The sequence below is a fragment of the Dermacentor andersoni genome, chromosome 10 (assembly GCF_023375885.2).
Source record: "Dermacentor andersoni chromosome 10, qqDerAnde1_hic_scaffold, whole genome shotgun sequence".
Classification (NCBI taxonomy): Eukaryota; Metazoa; Arthropoda; class Arachnida; order Ixodida; family Ixodidae; genus Dermacentor; species Dermacentor andersoni.
Window position 1 is genome coordinate 128,645,117 of NC_092823.1, and position 14,452 is coordinate 128,659,568.

Sequence of the window (14,452 nt, forward strand, 5' to 3'; positions counted from 1 at the left end):
ACAGCAACCATGACCGGCCAATGGACCGGCTTGACCGGCCAATGCCCGCTGAGTCGCTCGCTTTCCCATCGTAGGCGGCGGTTACCTTAGCAGGCGGCCGTATAAGGCCCTCAATCTCCAAGTAGTGATGTCACATTAACAAAAATGAACCACTAGCACAACAATCTTTAACTGTTCCTGACAGTAGTACTTAAGCGAGGGTGAAAATAAAGCTCAGGATATAAAAAGTACGCAGTTTAGCCTGAAAGGCAATGAATTGATAGCATTACAAAGTATTTACACAGTTACACTAGTAAGGTTTATGCACGTAAAAATTGTCGTCCACCAAAATGTAGCATGAAGCTACAAAGGAAACCCATGTTTTTTTTTTTTTTTTTTTGTTTTTAGAGAAGTCTTGCAGTCAAAGAAAAATTCATCCTGGTTCAAGATTTGTGCTTCTACCATGCAGGATTACAGGGAACCGATTTGCCATGACTAAGGTTTGTAGTTTTATCAGCCATATAAATTGCAGTAAACATTAGTTTACTAATTAAATTTGCAAGCATGGTGTCGTGTGTGTAGAGGCAAACATGAATAGATCTCACTCGTTGCACAACCACTCGTGGTCAGAACACTGGTGTAGGGTGCCTCTATACGCGCGCTCTCAGCTTAAGGTTAAGGTCATCTGCTACGGCAGCCACGATTCGTTGGCTCACCTCAGTCGGCAAGAAGTGTGGCGTGCTTAGAGCTCAGATACCCTCGCTCGCACCAATCCTCTACATTCACAAGGGGAAAAAATGCTCTGCAATATTTTGATGCAACAGAAGCACACAGAATGTCGTTACATGGTACAAGACATAAACAAAGCTGCCGATGACTGTATGTAGGCTGCGTTTTTGGCAAGCGCAATGCGAGCATTAAATGGTGTTAAAGCATTTACAAACCGAACCGAGTTGTTACAGCTTCCACATAGTCAAGATTTTCCACTAGGATATATCTGGAAAAAAAAAATGCAGTAGCAGAAGCAGGCTTCAGAAATTTCTTTCTCAGTTCTGTGATTCATTGATTGTGACAAAAGCATTCTCCGACAACAAAGACCATTACCTATTTTTGCCTGCCTGCTTTATGCTTAAATAAATGCACTCACCCACAGCAGGGGTAAACCAGCAGTTACAGGGTTCTTGGTTGAGATGGGTGCAGTCATAGAATAAAGTAATACAGTAGGACCTAGTTCATACGTTCTGTAAATAACTGCGAGAAAAACGTACTAACTGGGACGTAGGATTCAAAGTAACTAAAAAAATTTGACAGACTCAATTATTGTTGACATCTTCATGGAATGCCCATGTGGGCTGTCTTCATGCGCACCTGGTGCCTGGAGGTCACGTAATCTGAAGTTTCAGAGATGCATTCAATGGTGAGCAGTAGAAGCATTCGCTCCCCTCTGTTTGCACTGTTTATCACACCAGCATTATTATAGCAAGTGTTCGCAATCATTGAGCGAGATTTGTTCACGTTTGCCTGTGCAGACGACACCATGCTTAACTTAAGTAATATGTTAATGTTTCCTGCAATTTATACAGCCAAATAACTTGCTTCATGCAATTGTGTAATACCTTTTCATTACTATCAATGTTTTGCCTCTCGGGCAACATTAAGACTTCATCATTGAAGTTCATTTTTTCTGATCGTCCGATAAAGCGGAAATTTTTACGCCGCTTCCGTGTAAGAAACATCCACTGGCAATGATAACTTATACCCCAACAAGGGTCCTTAAGGAAAAATAAATGATGATGATGATGATCTGCATAAAATATCGAATTTCAATATAATGATATCTCGATATAACGAAGTACCTATTTTACCGACTTCTTTATATTGAGGTATACAATGCCGGACTGGGAGCCAGCTTTGGGATGACCACGGCGTTAGCGGGAGATTTCGTTCAAATTCTGGCCACCCTGCTTATCAGTGTCATAGCCGTTGGGTTTTGCTAACCAGGAGACGACAATTCGGTAGGTCTGGCAGGCATACATATATATATCTGGCTCGTGGATATCTGAGAAGCACACACACACCTGTTAATAGAAGAGCACGTGATATTCAACAGTTTTATCATATACACGTAACCCCTAAGATGTTGCAACACATCACATGTTAAATATTTTTCATACAAGTGGGTAACACCTGAAATGTTACAACACATTGTGTGTCACATATATGGCAAGCCATCACTGTCAGTGTGATGACAACAAAGTTGCAACTCCTCATGCTCGCCGCGCTGAAGCCAGGCGCGAGAGAAAATCTTGGCTCACGATCACCTCCCATTGTTCCGACTTAAGTATGTGGGACACAGCTTGCCTCGTGCCTTCCCATGCAAGCTACAACAAAATGCACCGAAGGTAGCCACACAAGCACTTCTGTGCTCATGCACTTGTTACTTCACTTAGTTTCTGCAGCAGTGTGCTTGAGAGCTAAACACATTAGGCACTAGGCTATGGTCAATGTTCATGCTTGGTAATCTGTGAAAGGTACATGGACACTGAGAATTGTGATGTCCCTACATGTACTTGAGAGACCACAACATTCATTATTATAGGCAAATATAGGCTCATAGCAGGTGTTGTTAGTCGACATTTTGTACATAGCAAGACATTCTTGAGAACAGTGTCCACTGCGAGTGCCAAAGAAATCAGTGAAGTCCACTTAATTTATTTATTGATAATATAATTTACAGTTTTAACATCCAATGCTACATAGGGTTTATGAGTAATGACAAAGCAGTAAGCTTCAGGTTGATTCTAATCACCTGAGATTCCTGTACCACATGCCTAAATACAAGTAAGAGTGTTTTGCATTCCACTTACATCAGAATGTAGCCTCTGCAGCCGAATATAAAATTTAATACGCATGACCACGTGCTAATAAAAACAATACCAAAGCCACTATGCCATTATGAGTTAAATTTATCCCCTTTAATTATGCTCCTCTGCTTCTCTGCTCAAGCAGTGCGAAATACTCACTGCATCCCGAGTCTGTGTTCCTCCGTGGCCGTAACGTGACTCTAAGTGGTGCGTTAGTTTGTCTTTTTTAGAAAACCCTTTATTACATACAGGACAGTGGTACTGGTAATGGCCTCTGTGCACCACTTCTTCATGCCTCCTTGCACTCCTGATTCGTGTGAACGTCTTCCCACACACTGGGCAGGCATGAGGCCTTCCGTCCGTGTGCTGGGACAGCATGTGTTCAATGAGCATGTGCTTTTGCGTGAAGGCCTGGCCGCAGTTGGGGCACACATTGGCAGATTTTTCATCGGCCACATGCAACATCTGGTGGCAAGCCAACCGAGATTGCTGGGTGAAATGCTGCCCACACTCTTCACACTCGTACAACGTTCCATCTGACTGCTCTCTCTCATCCAAGTGGTCTCTCAGGTGCCGGTCGCGATCTTCCCGCTGGCTGAAGCCTTTTTTGCAGAATTGGCACTGAAACAGCTCCTCGCCTCTGAGAGTCCTTTCCTGCAAGCTGAGATGGTTCCTGAAAATGTGAAGAATAGAAGGGAAGGATGTCAGTTGACATATAAAGTTTAATACAAATGTCATACCATATTCTCACATAAGTGCCGCCCTTTTCAAATTTTTCTAACATTTAAATTATCGGGCTTTTACATGCCAAAACCACTTTCTGGTTATGAGGCATGCTGTAGTGGGGGACTCCAGAAATTTGGACCACCTGGGGTTCTTTAACATGCACCTAAATCTAAGTACATGTACACGGGTGTTTTCTGATCTCGCCCCCATTGAAATGCGGCCACCGCGGCCAGGATTCGATCCCGCGACTTTGTGCTCAGCAGCCCGACACCATAGCCACTGAGAAACCATGGCGGGTGCCCTTTTAAAGAAAACAAGATTGCATCTGAATTTTTTGAGTGTAGGGCCTACATGACTAACTAAAAAATAAATGTGTATCTACACTCATACAACCTTTCATCGAAGTGGTCTTTTAGGTGCCGGTCGAGATATTCCCGTTGGCTGATGCCCTTTCGACAGAACTGGCACTCAAATGGCTGCACACCTCTGGGTGTCCATTTATGCAAGCCAAGATGGCTCCTGCAAAGTGCAGAATAGATGAGAAGGGTGAGAGTTGAAATATAAACAGTGTTTGATAGAAATATCATATATTCTCAGATAAAAGTAACCCCCCACCCTTTCCTTTTTCTTAAATTCGCATCTGAATTTCTTGAGTGTGGCGCCTACAGGAGTAACCAAAAATGTGCATCAACTTTGAAAAACAGGCATACTTGCCACCATATGTGATGATCTTGGGAACCATTTATTTCACCTTCTTTCACTTTTTAATTTGTCTTAGCTGGCACGTAATAAGAGCTGGAGCAGTTGGAGTTGAGTTGAACGCACACATGCTGTTCAAAGTATGCAGGTTTCTGTATGCAGGTTTCAACTTCTCATTGCATATAAAACAATAACTCACTACCAGGGTTCTCACGGAAGATGTCAACAGAATGTTTCCACTGATAGTGCCCTCATAGACTTAAGACGGTGTGGGAGTGACAAAAGCTCACTTGACAAATGTGTACAGCACGCATGAGCATGCAGGTTCACATGTCGAAAAAACAGTGCAAGCACAGGATGACAACTGAAAGACACAAAATTCAATACACAACCTTCGAGTAAGACGTCCTGAGCATACAAATGCACAGCAGCAGGCGCTCCCTACAGAAAGCAACATGGGCTCTCACTCTGCAGATGGGAAAGCATGACAGCGCAAGGCACAGGAAGGAGGGATATGAACTTTGTGATAAAACAAGATTATAGGTGTCCCGTCAACAAATACAGTAGAACCCCACTGGCATGTTGCTCATTCATGTTTTCCCGGGTATAACGTCACTGAATCCTGGTCCAAACAAAGAGTTCCTATGTATTAGAATCCCCTTTGACATGTCATTTCTGCATTACACTTTGAGACTTTGGCATATAATAACAAGTACCAAATGTAGCGTCTATAGCATAAAAAATCGAAATGAAAAAAGTAAACTGCAGTAGACACCCTAGCTGCGCACTTCAGACCACCATCAATGCATAGCTTTGATGCACCACTGTTTCGGTGGTGTCACGAATTTCAGCGCTCCAGAAATGGACAGAGACACAATTCAAATATGTTAAAAAACATTTATCTAAATGAAAAAGTAACAAATGAAAACAAATAACAAACTACCCTGACACTCTATAAACACTATACACACATGAGACACTCCAAGAACTAGGTATGCACATAAATAAAAACAAACAAGCCCTCAACTACATATTGTTCCTCTGCTCGACTAGCCAGCCATCATGAGCAAACGAACGTTCTAACCGTCGCCAGTCATGTCAAACTCCGGCCCAGCGTGGCAAAGGACTTTGGCCTGCGTGGTTCTGACGCAGTGTGGGCGTTGATCTCCAACAAGAGCGACGAGGTTGTAGTCTTCCGCAGGGGCCTGCGTGGCACAGGACACGGTCTGGGCCAGTCGGCCGTTGTGCTGCTGATGTGGCCAAGCGATTGCCTTCGTGGCACGGGATAGCAATCGGTTACGGCAGCGTGGGGGTGGACTGGGGCCGCAGAACAAAGCCACGGCAACGCAGTCGAGGCTCAGAGCCGGAGTTGTCGCTGGCAAACTTACGAACGTCCCCTCTCCGGTCCGTGGTCACTCAAGCTGCTGCCTTCCGTCTCCAGAGCATAGCTGGAGATGCCACTGTCTTGCTTCTCAACCACGTCAGCAATGCCAGCTCATCTCCGCCTGCATCTCCTTTTTCTTAATTTCTTCTTTTCTCTCGCGCTTCATGTGCTTCTCACCTGCGGACACCTTCTCTGTTTCTTTGACCGACGTCTTTGTCTTTTTCGCATTGTCATACAGGTCTTGCCAGTAACTGGTGGGTGTCTTGGCGGTGGGTGTGTCTTGGCATACGTTTTTCAAATTTCATAAACCTTACAATGCGTCATTTGATACTCAGGCTCTGCCTGCATGATCACGTGGTGATTTGGCCACAAAGTCGAGCAGAAATGACAATAATGCTATGCGCTACTAGAAGACGATGATGTTGACCCTTGGATATAGTGGGACATACCCATAAGCCCCCATTGCTGATCTGACGACAACGACATGCCTTGCTTGATGTTGGCTGGCTTTCATACTGGCCAGTGCTTGTTACCCTTGTAAATACACCCTGTAAATAGTTTCGCTACTGTGCGTTCACATAACAATATCTTGGTTTTCATATGTTGCCAGCATAGTCGTCGGCCATTTCAGCAGCGCCTCCTCGAAACTGAAATTAGCAAAGCCTAGTCAATCCAGTAACTGCCGACCACACCAAACTGCAGCACAAGCCAGCGGGGCAAGGAATGTGAACAACAAACAAAACAAGAAACACTGCAATATAGAGGCAACATGTAACTTTCTTTTTGTCAGTAGTTTTCTTAGCGTCTGCTTTGCACATGTCACTGTTATTATACGATGGTGCATGGTGTTGGAAACTGAAAAATTGCAACTGCACAGGTCGAGAGCCAATTCAGTGACGTTATCATGAATAGCCCGAACAGTGAGAATTTATGAACTGATGGGTTGATGAGCAGAATGCTTCATTTTGGGTCTTTCACTATAACAATCTTTCAGAATAACAAATGATTTTCAGCAGTTCTGCATGATTCATTATACAGTCGAACCCGACTATATCGAACCAGTTTACATCAAGTTAGTCTGTATATCGAACAATTTTTGAACACAGTATAGTTACAATGAGTATTATATAGCAAAAATTATGAAAATAGCAGCGACTCTCGACAAGTTGGCTTTCCCTCCAGTAAGAGTAAGAGGTTGGATAGAGCCGCGCTGCCGGGTTTCCCTGCCGTCGCGGCTCCATCCAAACACTCTCCCTACCGTGACCGCGCTGCGTCGGGCGAGCCGTCGACATCCCCCTGCAAAAAATGATCCTGGCCCGCCTGCAGCGCTTGCCCAGACAGCCAATCGTGCAAGATGGCCCAAGTGCGAGTTGTCTCACTGCTTTTCGAGTTCTTTGTGTTTGCGCCTTGTGGGCCACCTTCTCCTGCAGTGTTGCCGTGACGAAGCGGCAGAATTTGCTTTTCGCCGTGAAGCTTGTGGGGATTTGGGGAATTCGACGCGCCATTGCGCGGGCGCATTTCACCCATGTCTGCAATCCTTTTTGCCACGTCGTCCTTGCTCCGAACCAGTTTTGGCGGTGGCGCTCCACTTCCGGTGGTTCGCGGTGAGGGCGGAGCTAGTGAAGTCACGGAGCGGCCCCTGGTGGCTACTGCCGTGACGGTAGCGACTCTCTTGCTCCTTGGGACGGCGCCCGGTACGTACATGCTTCCTCTCGTCCGCCGACACCTTTGTGACTAGGACTGAGCTCACGCACGGTGCCTTTGCCCGTGCGGGGAGCGCGTACCTCGTGTTGTTCCTATCCCGACGCTAAGCCGAAGAACGGGTGCCTAGTGCTCGCGCGAGGTCGTACCACGCCGAGCCGCACTCATCGGAGGCCCAAGCCGAAGGAGATTGCCCGAGCTCTCGCGAGTTGGCCCATCGGTTATCGCGAGAGCGAGTAGCATAGCCGCCGGGACTTTTCCTAGCGGCGCGTCCCAGCTTGAGCCTGTGCTCTCGCAGCGACGTGCTACAGGCGCCCCTAACTGTATTTTTCGCCCTTGGTGCGGGACCCCTTTGGTTCCCCGCCGTCCCGGGACTGGGCGTTCGTGCAGTGTTGGGTGCCGTTGGAGACAATAAACGGTTTCCGTCAATTTAGGGCAATACTGTGTTCTTGCGTGCGTCGCTCGGTAGCCCCTCGTGGCCTGAGCTCGCGCGCAGCGGCGCTAGAGGCTGACGGCTGACGCGGCCCTGTGGCTCGCTAAGCTCGAACCCGCGGTGGTCGGTACTCCTGTGAGACCCTAAGACCCCACAAGCTCGAAATCGTAAATTGGGTCAAACACGGTAAAAAGTCGGATGACCCCGCAGCGTGCAAGATCCTGAGGAGCACTCTCAGCACAATCTTGAAAAATAAGGGGGAGATTAGGGCTAAAGTGGGCAAACTCGCAACCCGGTGGTGTTTTTACAACTGCTAGTAGGCACAGCGGGGCGGGGCGTTTCTCATGGCACTCGGAAGTTTCTGCGCAGGCACGAGCAAGAGCGGGTGCAAGAGAGAAAATCAAGGGGCCTTTGCTCCTTGAATATGAGAGTCTGCCTAGGCACAACGAAGGAGGTTTCTTAACATGTGTTGTATGCGTTTATTCCCTAGGCATGCCGGAATTGCCAAGTGCGGTCCAGTTTGTTTACACTCCGTCGCTGGCTGCCCGCGCGGTGAGGCAGTGGGCACAGATGCCCCATTTGGTGATCGCTGTGTCTGAAGGGGCAAGGTTCTGACTGGTGTTGTATAAGCCGCGCGTCGCTTTTTTAGTTGCAACAATAGATTGCATTCTTTAAACACTGCTCCAGAAGGGCACATGTAACCGGCAAACGGAGGCCTCAGGAGGGCACCTGAGGTTATAATAAAGCAGGCGGCGCAGGATCTCCAGGGCACCCAAGGGGTAGCGGGGGGATCAAAGCTGGAAGCAGGGCGGCCTGTGGGCTGGGGCCGCGGAGGCCAAAGCTCGTTCGCTGCCCTGCCCCTCCTTCCTTTGCTTGCGCGGGTGCGGCACTCATGAAGGCACCACCTTTATTATTTCACCCTCGCATGCTTTCACTCGCACCTAAATCACACAGTGCACAGGGCGCAGTAGGATCTTATCGCACTTGGACTTCACACGAAACATCACGCTGCTCCAATTCGGCGGTTGCTCTTGTCGCGGTGCGCGCGATTTGAGAGGTGCGTTCCCAAGCAGCCGCTTCCAATTCAATCATTTTACCATCTGCGTCAGTGGAAGTTTTTATTTGTTGTCTCGGTATTCTATAGCAGCGGCAGTGAAATTTCGTTATATTGAAATAGCGTACAAGCACACCTCGTTATAATGAGGTTCTAAATACATGGTGCTCTATGGACAAGAGGTTATGAAAAGTTAAATTGTTCGTTATATCAAGAATTTTGCTATATTGATGTTCATTGTGTCTATGTTTAACTGTGCTGTAACTAAGCTGTAATCAGTGCTGGTATAGCAACGTGGTGTTTCCTTTAATAAGGGTAGGCCGTACTGTATATCCTTAATTTCTATGTACCCAAGTTACTGATAGCTTGCTACATTCTTGTTGTGCAATGCCAGGAGACTCCCGAGCATGTGCAGTACCATATTTTCTTACCTAAAATCTGCAAGCATTAAACTTCGTGAAAACTTATTTCATATTCGATTTCATATTCCGCTTTTTCTTTTCTTAATTCGATTCGAAATCTACTATTCGGTATTCGCACACCCCTAATTACAAGTTGTTTAGAATCGTGTGAAGATGTTCAGCTGAAGCTGAACAGTCTGTGCCAGGACCCTACTACTGCTCATGCATGAGACAGGTGGCAGTTGTGGGCCTTACTCATTTAAGCCTGCATTCAAGGCTTGCAGCTGCGGAACAGGTACAAGCCTTCTTGTAGCAATAAAGATGTAGTGCTGCAGCAGCAATTCTGCAAAACACTTTTAGAGCAGCTGCAACTCTGCTGTGCTACACCAAGAGGCTAAATGGCATAAACAAGTACAATTCCAAACAAGTCCCTTTCAGTGATATGTCCTTGCTGATAAGTAGCTGAAATGCAATGACACATGGCCAAGTGAAGCAGGATGCTGCTAACTTCCAAATTATGGAGCATGGGCAGCACAAATTTCCTCACCTCTGCTTGTGCTCCTGCCACAAGTGTGCATCTAACACATCTTCCTTCAAGAAGAGGTCACCACATTCCTTGCAGGGGTAGACCGTGTGCAAAACAGTGGCAGTAGTTTCGTCCTCTTGAGACAAAAGAGGGAGAAGAATAAGACTTTGTTTGGGAAAGTTTGTGAAAAACAATTTTAAGCAAAAACAAAATAGAAGCCTATCATTTTCCTTGTGCACTCTTTATTACCTATAGTACTTTGCATATGGTCAAAAGTTCACTGAAGGACTTGTGTGTTGTGAACACAAGTAAACAAGCCTACTGCAAAAAAATCACTGGTTATAGCATAAGAAATAAAATTACTGCCTGGCTAGACTTCCAACAACACTAAATTGCAAACTACAAGCAAAAATCATGATTGTCATTGAGGCTTCCACTACAAAACCGAGAACAAAGCTTTCAGTACCTATTTTGTATCTGCATTGCTTTGAAAACTTTTGTCATCGTTTCACTTGTGATAATTCGCAATGCCTTGCTCAGCAGACAGGGAAAGAACACTAGTAAGACTTTAACAGTAAGTTGTTGCGAAATATTTGCTTGCTATTCAGTACTAAAAAATACCGAGTAGTTCATTTTCAACTACAAATACAAATAATTAGTGTATAATATCTCATTTGCATTCATAACTTCGAATATTCACCCACCCTTGATCTTGAAACTCATCTTGAAGAACAGAGATTATAAACCACAACTTGTGTAATCTGCCACCCTCTGCCAGTTCATCACTGTTCACAAAGCGAAGAAACCGCAGAATTAAGAAGTAGTGGTTGTGGCTCATTAGCTTTGAGAAAGGTGGCATGCTGATGAGTGGATCCATTGATGACCAGTTGTGATATAAAGTCTTTTTCATAGTAACATAGCAAAGTTACCAGCCAGGAGAATGTAAACTTCACCTAGTGTGACTTCCACCCAATCATGAATGCGGTTGGACAGAGAAGGTGCGCAGGCAACAAGCACCCGCTGACAGAATAAGTTTTTCCCTTCTACAATGATGTCGACATTCTCTTGAGGAAACAATCTTTCAATATTTCCAGCTTGCACGATTCTGCAGAGATGTTAGGGTTTGATCCGCCAGATGCCTCAAATTCATGCAGTGTCGGTTTGAAGCAACCTGCTCTCCAAGTTCTGTCAGAGCCTCCACACTCTCTTTTACCATTCTACAGATGTTTCACGCTTGCAAGTTATAGGGCACAGGGCACAGAGTATGCAGAAAGTCATGGCTTCACTCCGGCAAGGGAGTGCATCGGAACTCACATGAGTACACCTGGCCACGGCACTTAAAGGGCTAGAGAGGAAACACGAAAGTTGAAGCAGACCATAATTTTTTTTTTCTTCAATTACATGCTTTTCACAATTACAGAGGCTACACACTACAATGTTATTTTTAATTGGCGCAACTCAGAAAGGGTGAAGGAAACGAGACACAAAGGAAAATACATGAAAACAGGGCAAGACAGGACTTTGGTTGGCAGACGACTCGCATGCTTTCGAAAATTGCAATGCTGAAGGCATACATGGCATGGTCGAACCTTAAGACATCTGTCAAGCTAAGCAAGAAATAAAATTAGCCCATTGCTTATGCAGTAGTTATAAAGCGCATAACATTGGCCATGCTGTGTTACATACTCCATTGTGATACATGAAGAAAAAAAAAATGCCATTCCCGGATTACTGCTTACAGGCAATACGAGACATACTCAAAAACGGGATATACAGACCTGTCTACCTGCGCTCTTTTTCTTTTCTTTCTTTTCTGAAGCCAATCTTTACTTCCTAACCCACAAAAACGCAAACACTCACCGCTTTCATCATCCCATACATCACCAGCAGGCTCGCAGACACGCATTCTGTCATCTTCGACAAAAGTATTCAATGTCGCTTGTAATGGGATGGACTCCGCTAGTGATTTCTCTCCTTGTGCATTCACAAACACCTCTGATGTCTATCCATATGGAAAAAAGGAAATAGCAGCATCACTAAATAAAGCCTAAGGTGTACTGCAAGTGAAGAATATCCATCAAGTGCACAACAAGCTGACATAAGAGAGTCAATGTAGCTTCATTCAACCCTCTTTAATTGATGAAACCAAGTGATTCATAATCAACAAGTGGTTCTGACAAACAAGTGCAATTCGTCATGCACCAATTCATTCAACCCTCTTTAATTGATGAAACCAAGTGATTCATAATCAACAAGTGGTTATGACAAACAAGTGCAATTCATCATGCACCACAATTAATTCACTGGAGCCTTAGAGGTTAGAGCTACACGAGTAAAATTTTGATGTTGCACGGTCACAACAAATATGCCACTAAGATCATCAAAAATTTTTGGTCAGTCGCAAGCATGTTATGCCTGCACTTAGTGCTGCACCCAAAAAAAGAAAGAATGCAAGGAAAGTTCCTCTTAGAGGTTGCAGAGTCTGGAGAGAAGGTGCCACGACGCTGCCTTGGTTCATCAGTAGACAACATACATCCGAATCTTAGGAGGAGAAGGGGCAAGCACGTGAAAGGTTGTGTGAACGTCAAGCAGGAAGCCCACTACACAACCATGCAGAAAGCACACAAGATCATTGCAGTGGGGACTTGTTGCAACACAGAAGTCGCTTATGTTATCACTTAAACAGTACAGAACCAATGTTACCCTACATCGTTGGCTATAAGGTAGGGGCACCAAACAGGAACATCGAATTTAGACTGGTAGCATCTTCCTTCAAAATGGTCATTTGCGTTAAGATAATAAACAGAAAAAAATTAAGGCCAAGCTTCTTGCTTTTTCAATTTCATGACAAAATCTCAAGAGGCAGAATGGCGGTGTTACATTATTGCAGAACTGAGGTTTTTTAGCGCACAAATAGGGACACGAGACAGTGGCAAGACGCGGACATGCTCTTTCAAGTTACATTATTGATTTCAATGTACTTTCTTGCATTTGGAGCATTCTGGTGCAGAAACAGTTTTCGAAACTTGCTAGTTTGAGTCTTTGGTTTCTTTAGAATGCAGCATGGTACTTCTTTGCCAACAAACAATTAACCAGACTCAAGTATGCATTCTCAATATATGTAAAATCACAATGAGTTGGCACAGGAGCAACGAAATGTCTTTCGTTTGTCCTATCTTCCGATTTAACAAGCGTCCTCTGAAGCAAGAGTGCCTGTTCTGGTATTTTACAAATTTGTTTAACTACTAAGCTCAGTTTAATATTCCTCTTTGGGGTCTCATTAAGGAAAATAATGAGCAATATGAGGACAAGGTGAAAGCAGGAGCCAACGTTTCGACAAGTGGACTTGTCTTCTTCAAGGCGACATATGCTTTCCTCGCCACAGTATGTATAGGTGGGGTTCTTCTAAAGGGGAGAGGGCGTAAGGCGGGTGGGTGCGGCAACGAGCAAAGGTGTGTTAGCGGCGAGAGTGTGGAATTGAGAATAAAAAAGTGCTGTGCACAAGGCCAGGGACACGGCCGTCTGTCAATCACGTGTCAAAACCAGTGTGTCAGCCGGCGTGTCAACGGCGTGCACAGCAGCCATCTATTACCTGTTTCGCTGGCGGTTGTGGGCTATCATGTCTCTGAAAGAGATGATAGAAGGAGTGGCAGAAACTGGTGCTTGCGAAAAAAATAATAATAAAAGAATAGAAAAATACTGAAATGGAATAAATAAATAAATAAAAACACAGAAAGAAGAAGAAAAAGAAAACGCCAAGAAACCAAACTAACTCACTTAGAAATAATCCTAAAAAATTCTGGCAAATAATTTCTCCTCATAAGTCTACTAATCGCACTACAATACACGATTCAAAACAATCTCCACTTCTGATGAAGATTCTGTGGTTGCTTTCAATGCATATTTTGCATCTCTTCTTACACAATATTGTTCCAATGTGCCATTTGTTTCTGAACAACCCTTCCCTTTCATGGCTCCAATCACCATCATTGCCGAAGGTATCGTGAACCTCATCACGAATCTTAAAGTTTCTACTTCAGCTGGCACTGATCACATCAACTCTAAGAAACTGAAGAATACTACTGATATTTCTAGTCGCTTTCTGTGTCTCCTCTTTAACCAGTCTGTATCATCAGGTGAGCAGCCTAAGGATTGGAGGATTGGTAAGGTAGTTCTATTTAAATCCAGTGAAAAGCACTCCCCCTGTAGTTATCGACCCATTTCACTAACATGCATATGCTGCAAATTACTTGAACATATTATAGCTTCTCATATCTACGGTCACCTTGAATCAAAGAACTTTTTTTCTCTAATCAGCATGGCTTCAGAAAAGGCTACTCATGTGACACTCAGTTATTTGAATTCACGAGTGACCTTCACTTTAACATGAACTCTAACGATCAAACCGATTGCCTCTTTCTCGATTTCGCGAAGGCGTTCGATACTATACCTCACTGCCGTTTAATTTCCAAATTGTCTGCACTTTGTATTGATTCATTAACACTCTCTTGGCTACATAACTTCTTGTCTTCAAGTCAGCAATTTACAGTGGTAAACAACATTTCATCTAACCTTTGCAATGTCACGTCCGGTGTTCCCCAAGGCAGTGTGCTAGGTCCATTTAATATACATCAACAACTTGTCCGCTAACCTTTCATCCTCAGTTAGGTTGTTTGCTGATGACC

General features: G+C 44.6%; 1 protein-coding gene and 1 long non-coding RNA gene across 4 annotated transcripts in view; one reads left to right on the forward strand and one right to left on the reverse strand.

Moving 5' to 3' along the window:
* Positions 1-60: 60 nt before the first annotated feature.
* LOC129388091 (uncharacterized) overlaps positions 61-14,452 on the forward strand; it is a 43,732-nt gene continuing 29,340 nt past the window's right edge. Inside the window, exon 1 of the long non-coding RNA XR_008615133.1 lies at positions 61-479. This is a non-coding gene — a long non-coding RNA (uncharacterized lncRNA). The remainder of the gene's footprint in view (positions 480-14,452) is intronic.
* LOC129380095 (uncharacterized) overlaps positions 2,681-14,452 on the reverse strand; it is a 29,812-nt gene continuing 18,040 nt past the window's right edge. For 2 of the 3 annotated variants that reach the window (XM_055078121.1, XM_055078120.2), the window contains exons 5-9: positions 13,360-13,392; positions 11,628-11,769; positions 9,789-9,903; positions 3,963-4,088; positions 2,681-3,516 (exon numbers count right to left, since the gene is read on the reverse strand). In XM_055078121.1, the coding sequence (XP_054934096.1) occupies positions 2,955-3,516; positions 3,963-4,088; positions 9,789-9,903; positions 11,628-11,769; positions 13,360-13,392 (978 nt within the window). In that variant the 3' untranslated portion in view covers positions 2,681-2,954. The remainder of the gene's footprint in view (positions 3,517-3,962; positions 4,089-9,788; positions 9,904-11,627; positions 11,770-13,359; positions 13,393-14,452) is intronic. The other variant, XM_050192622.3, reaches the window with a different exon arrangement.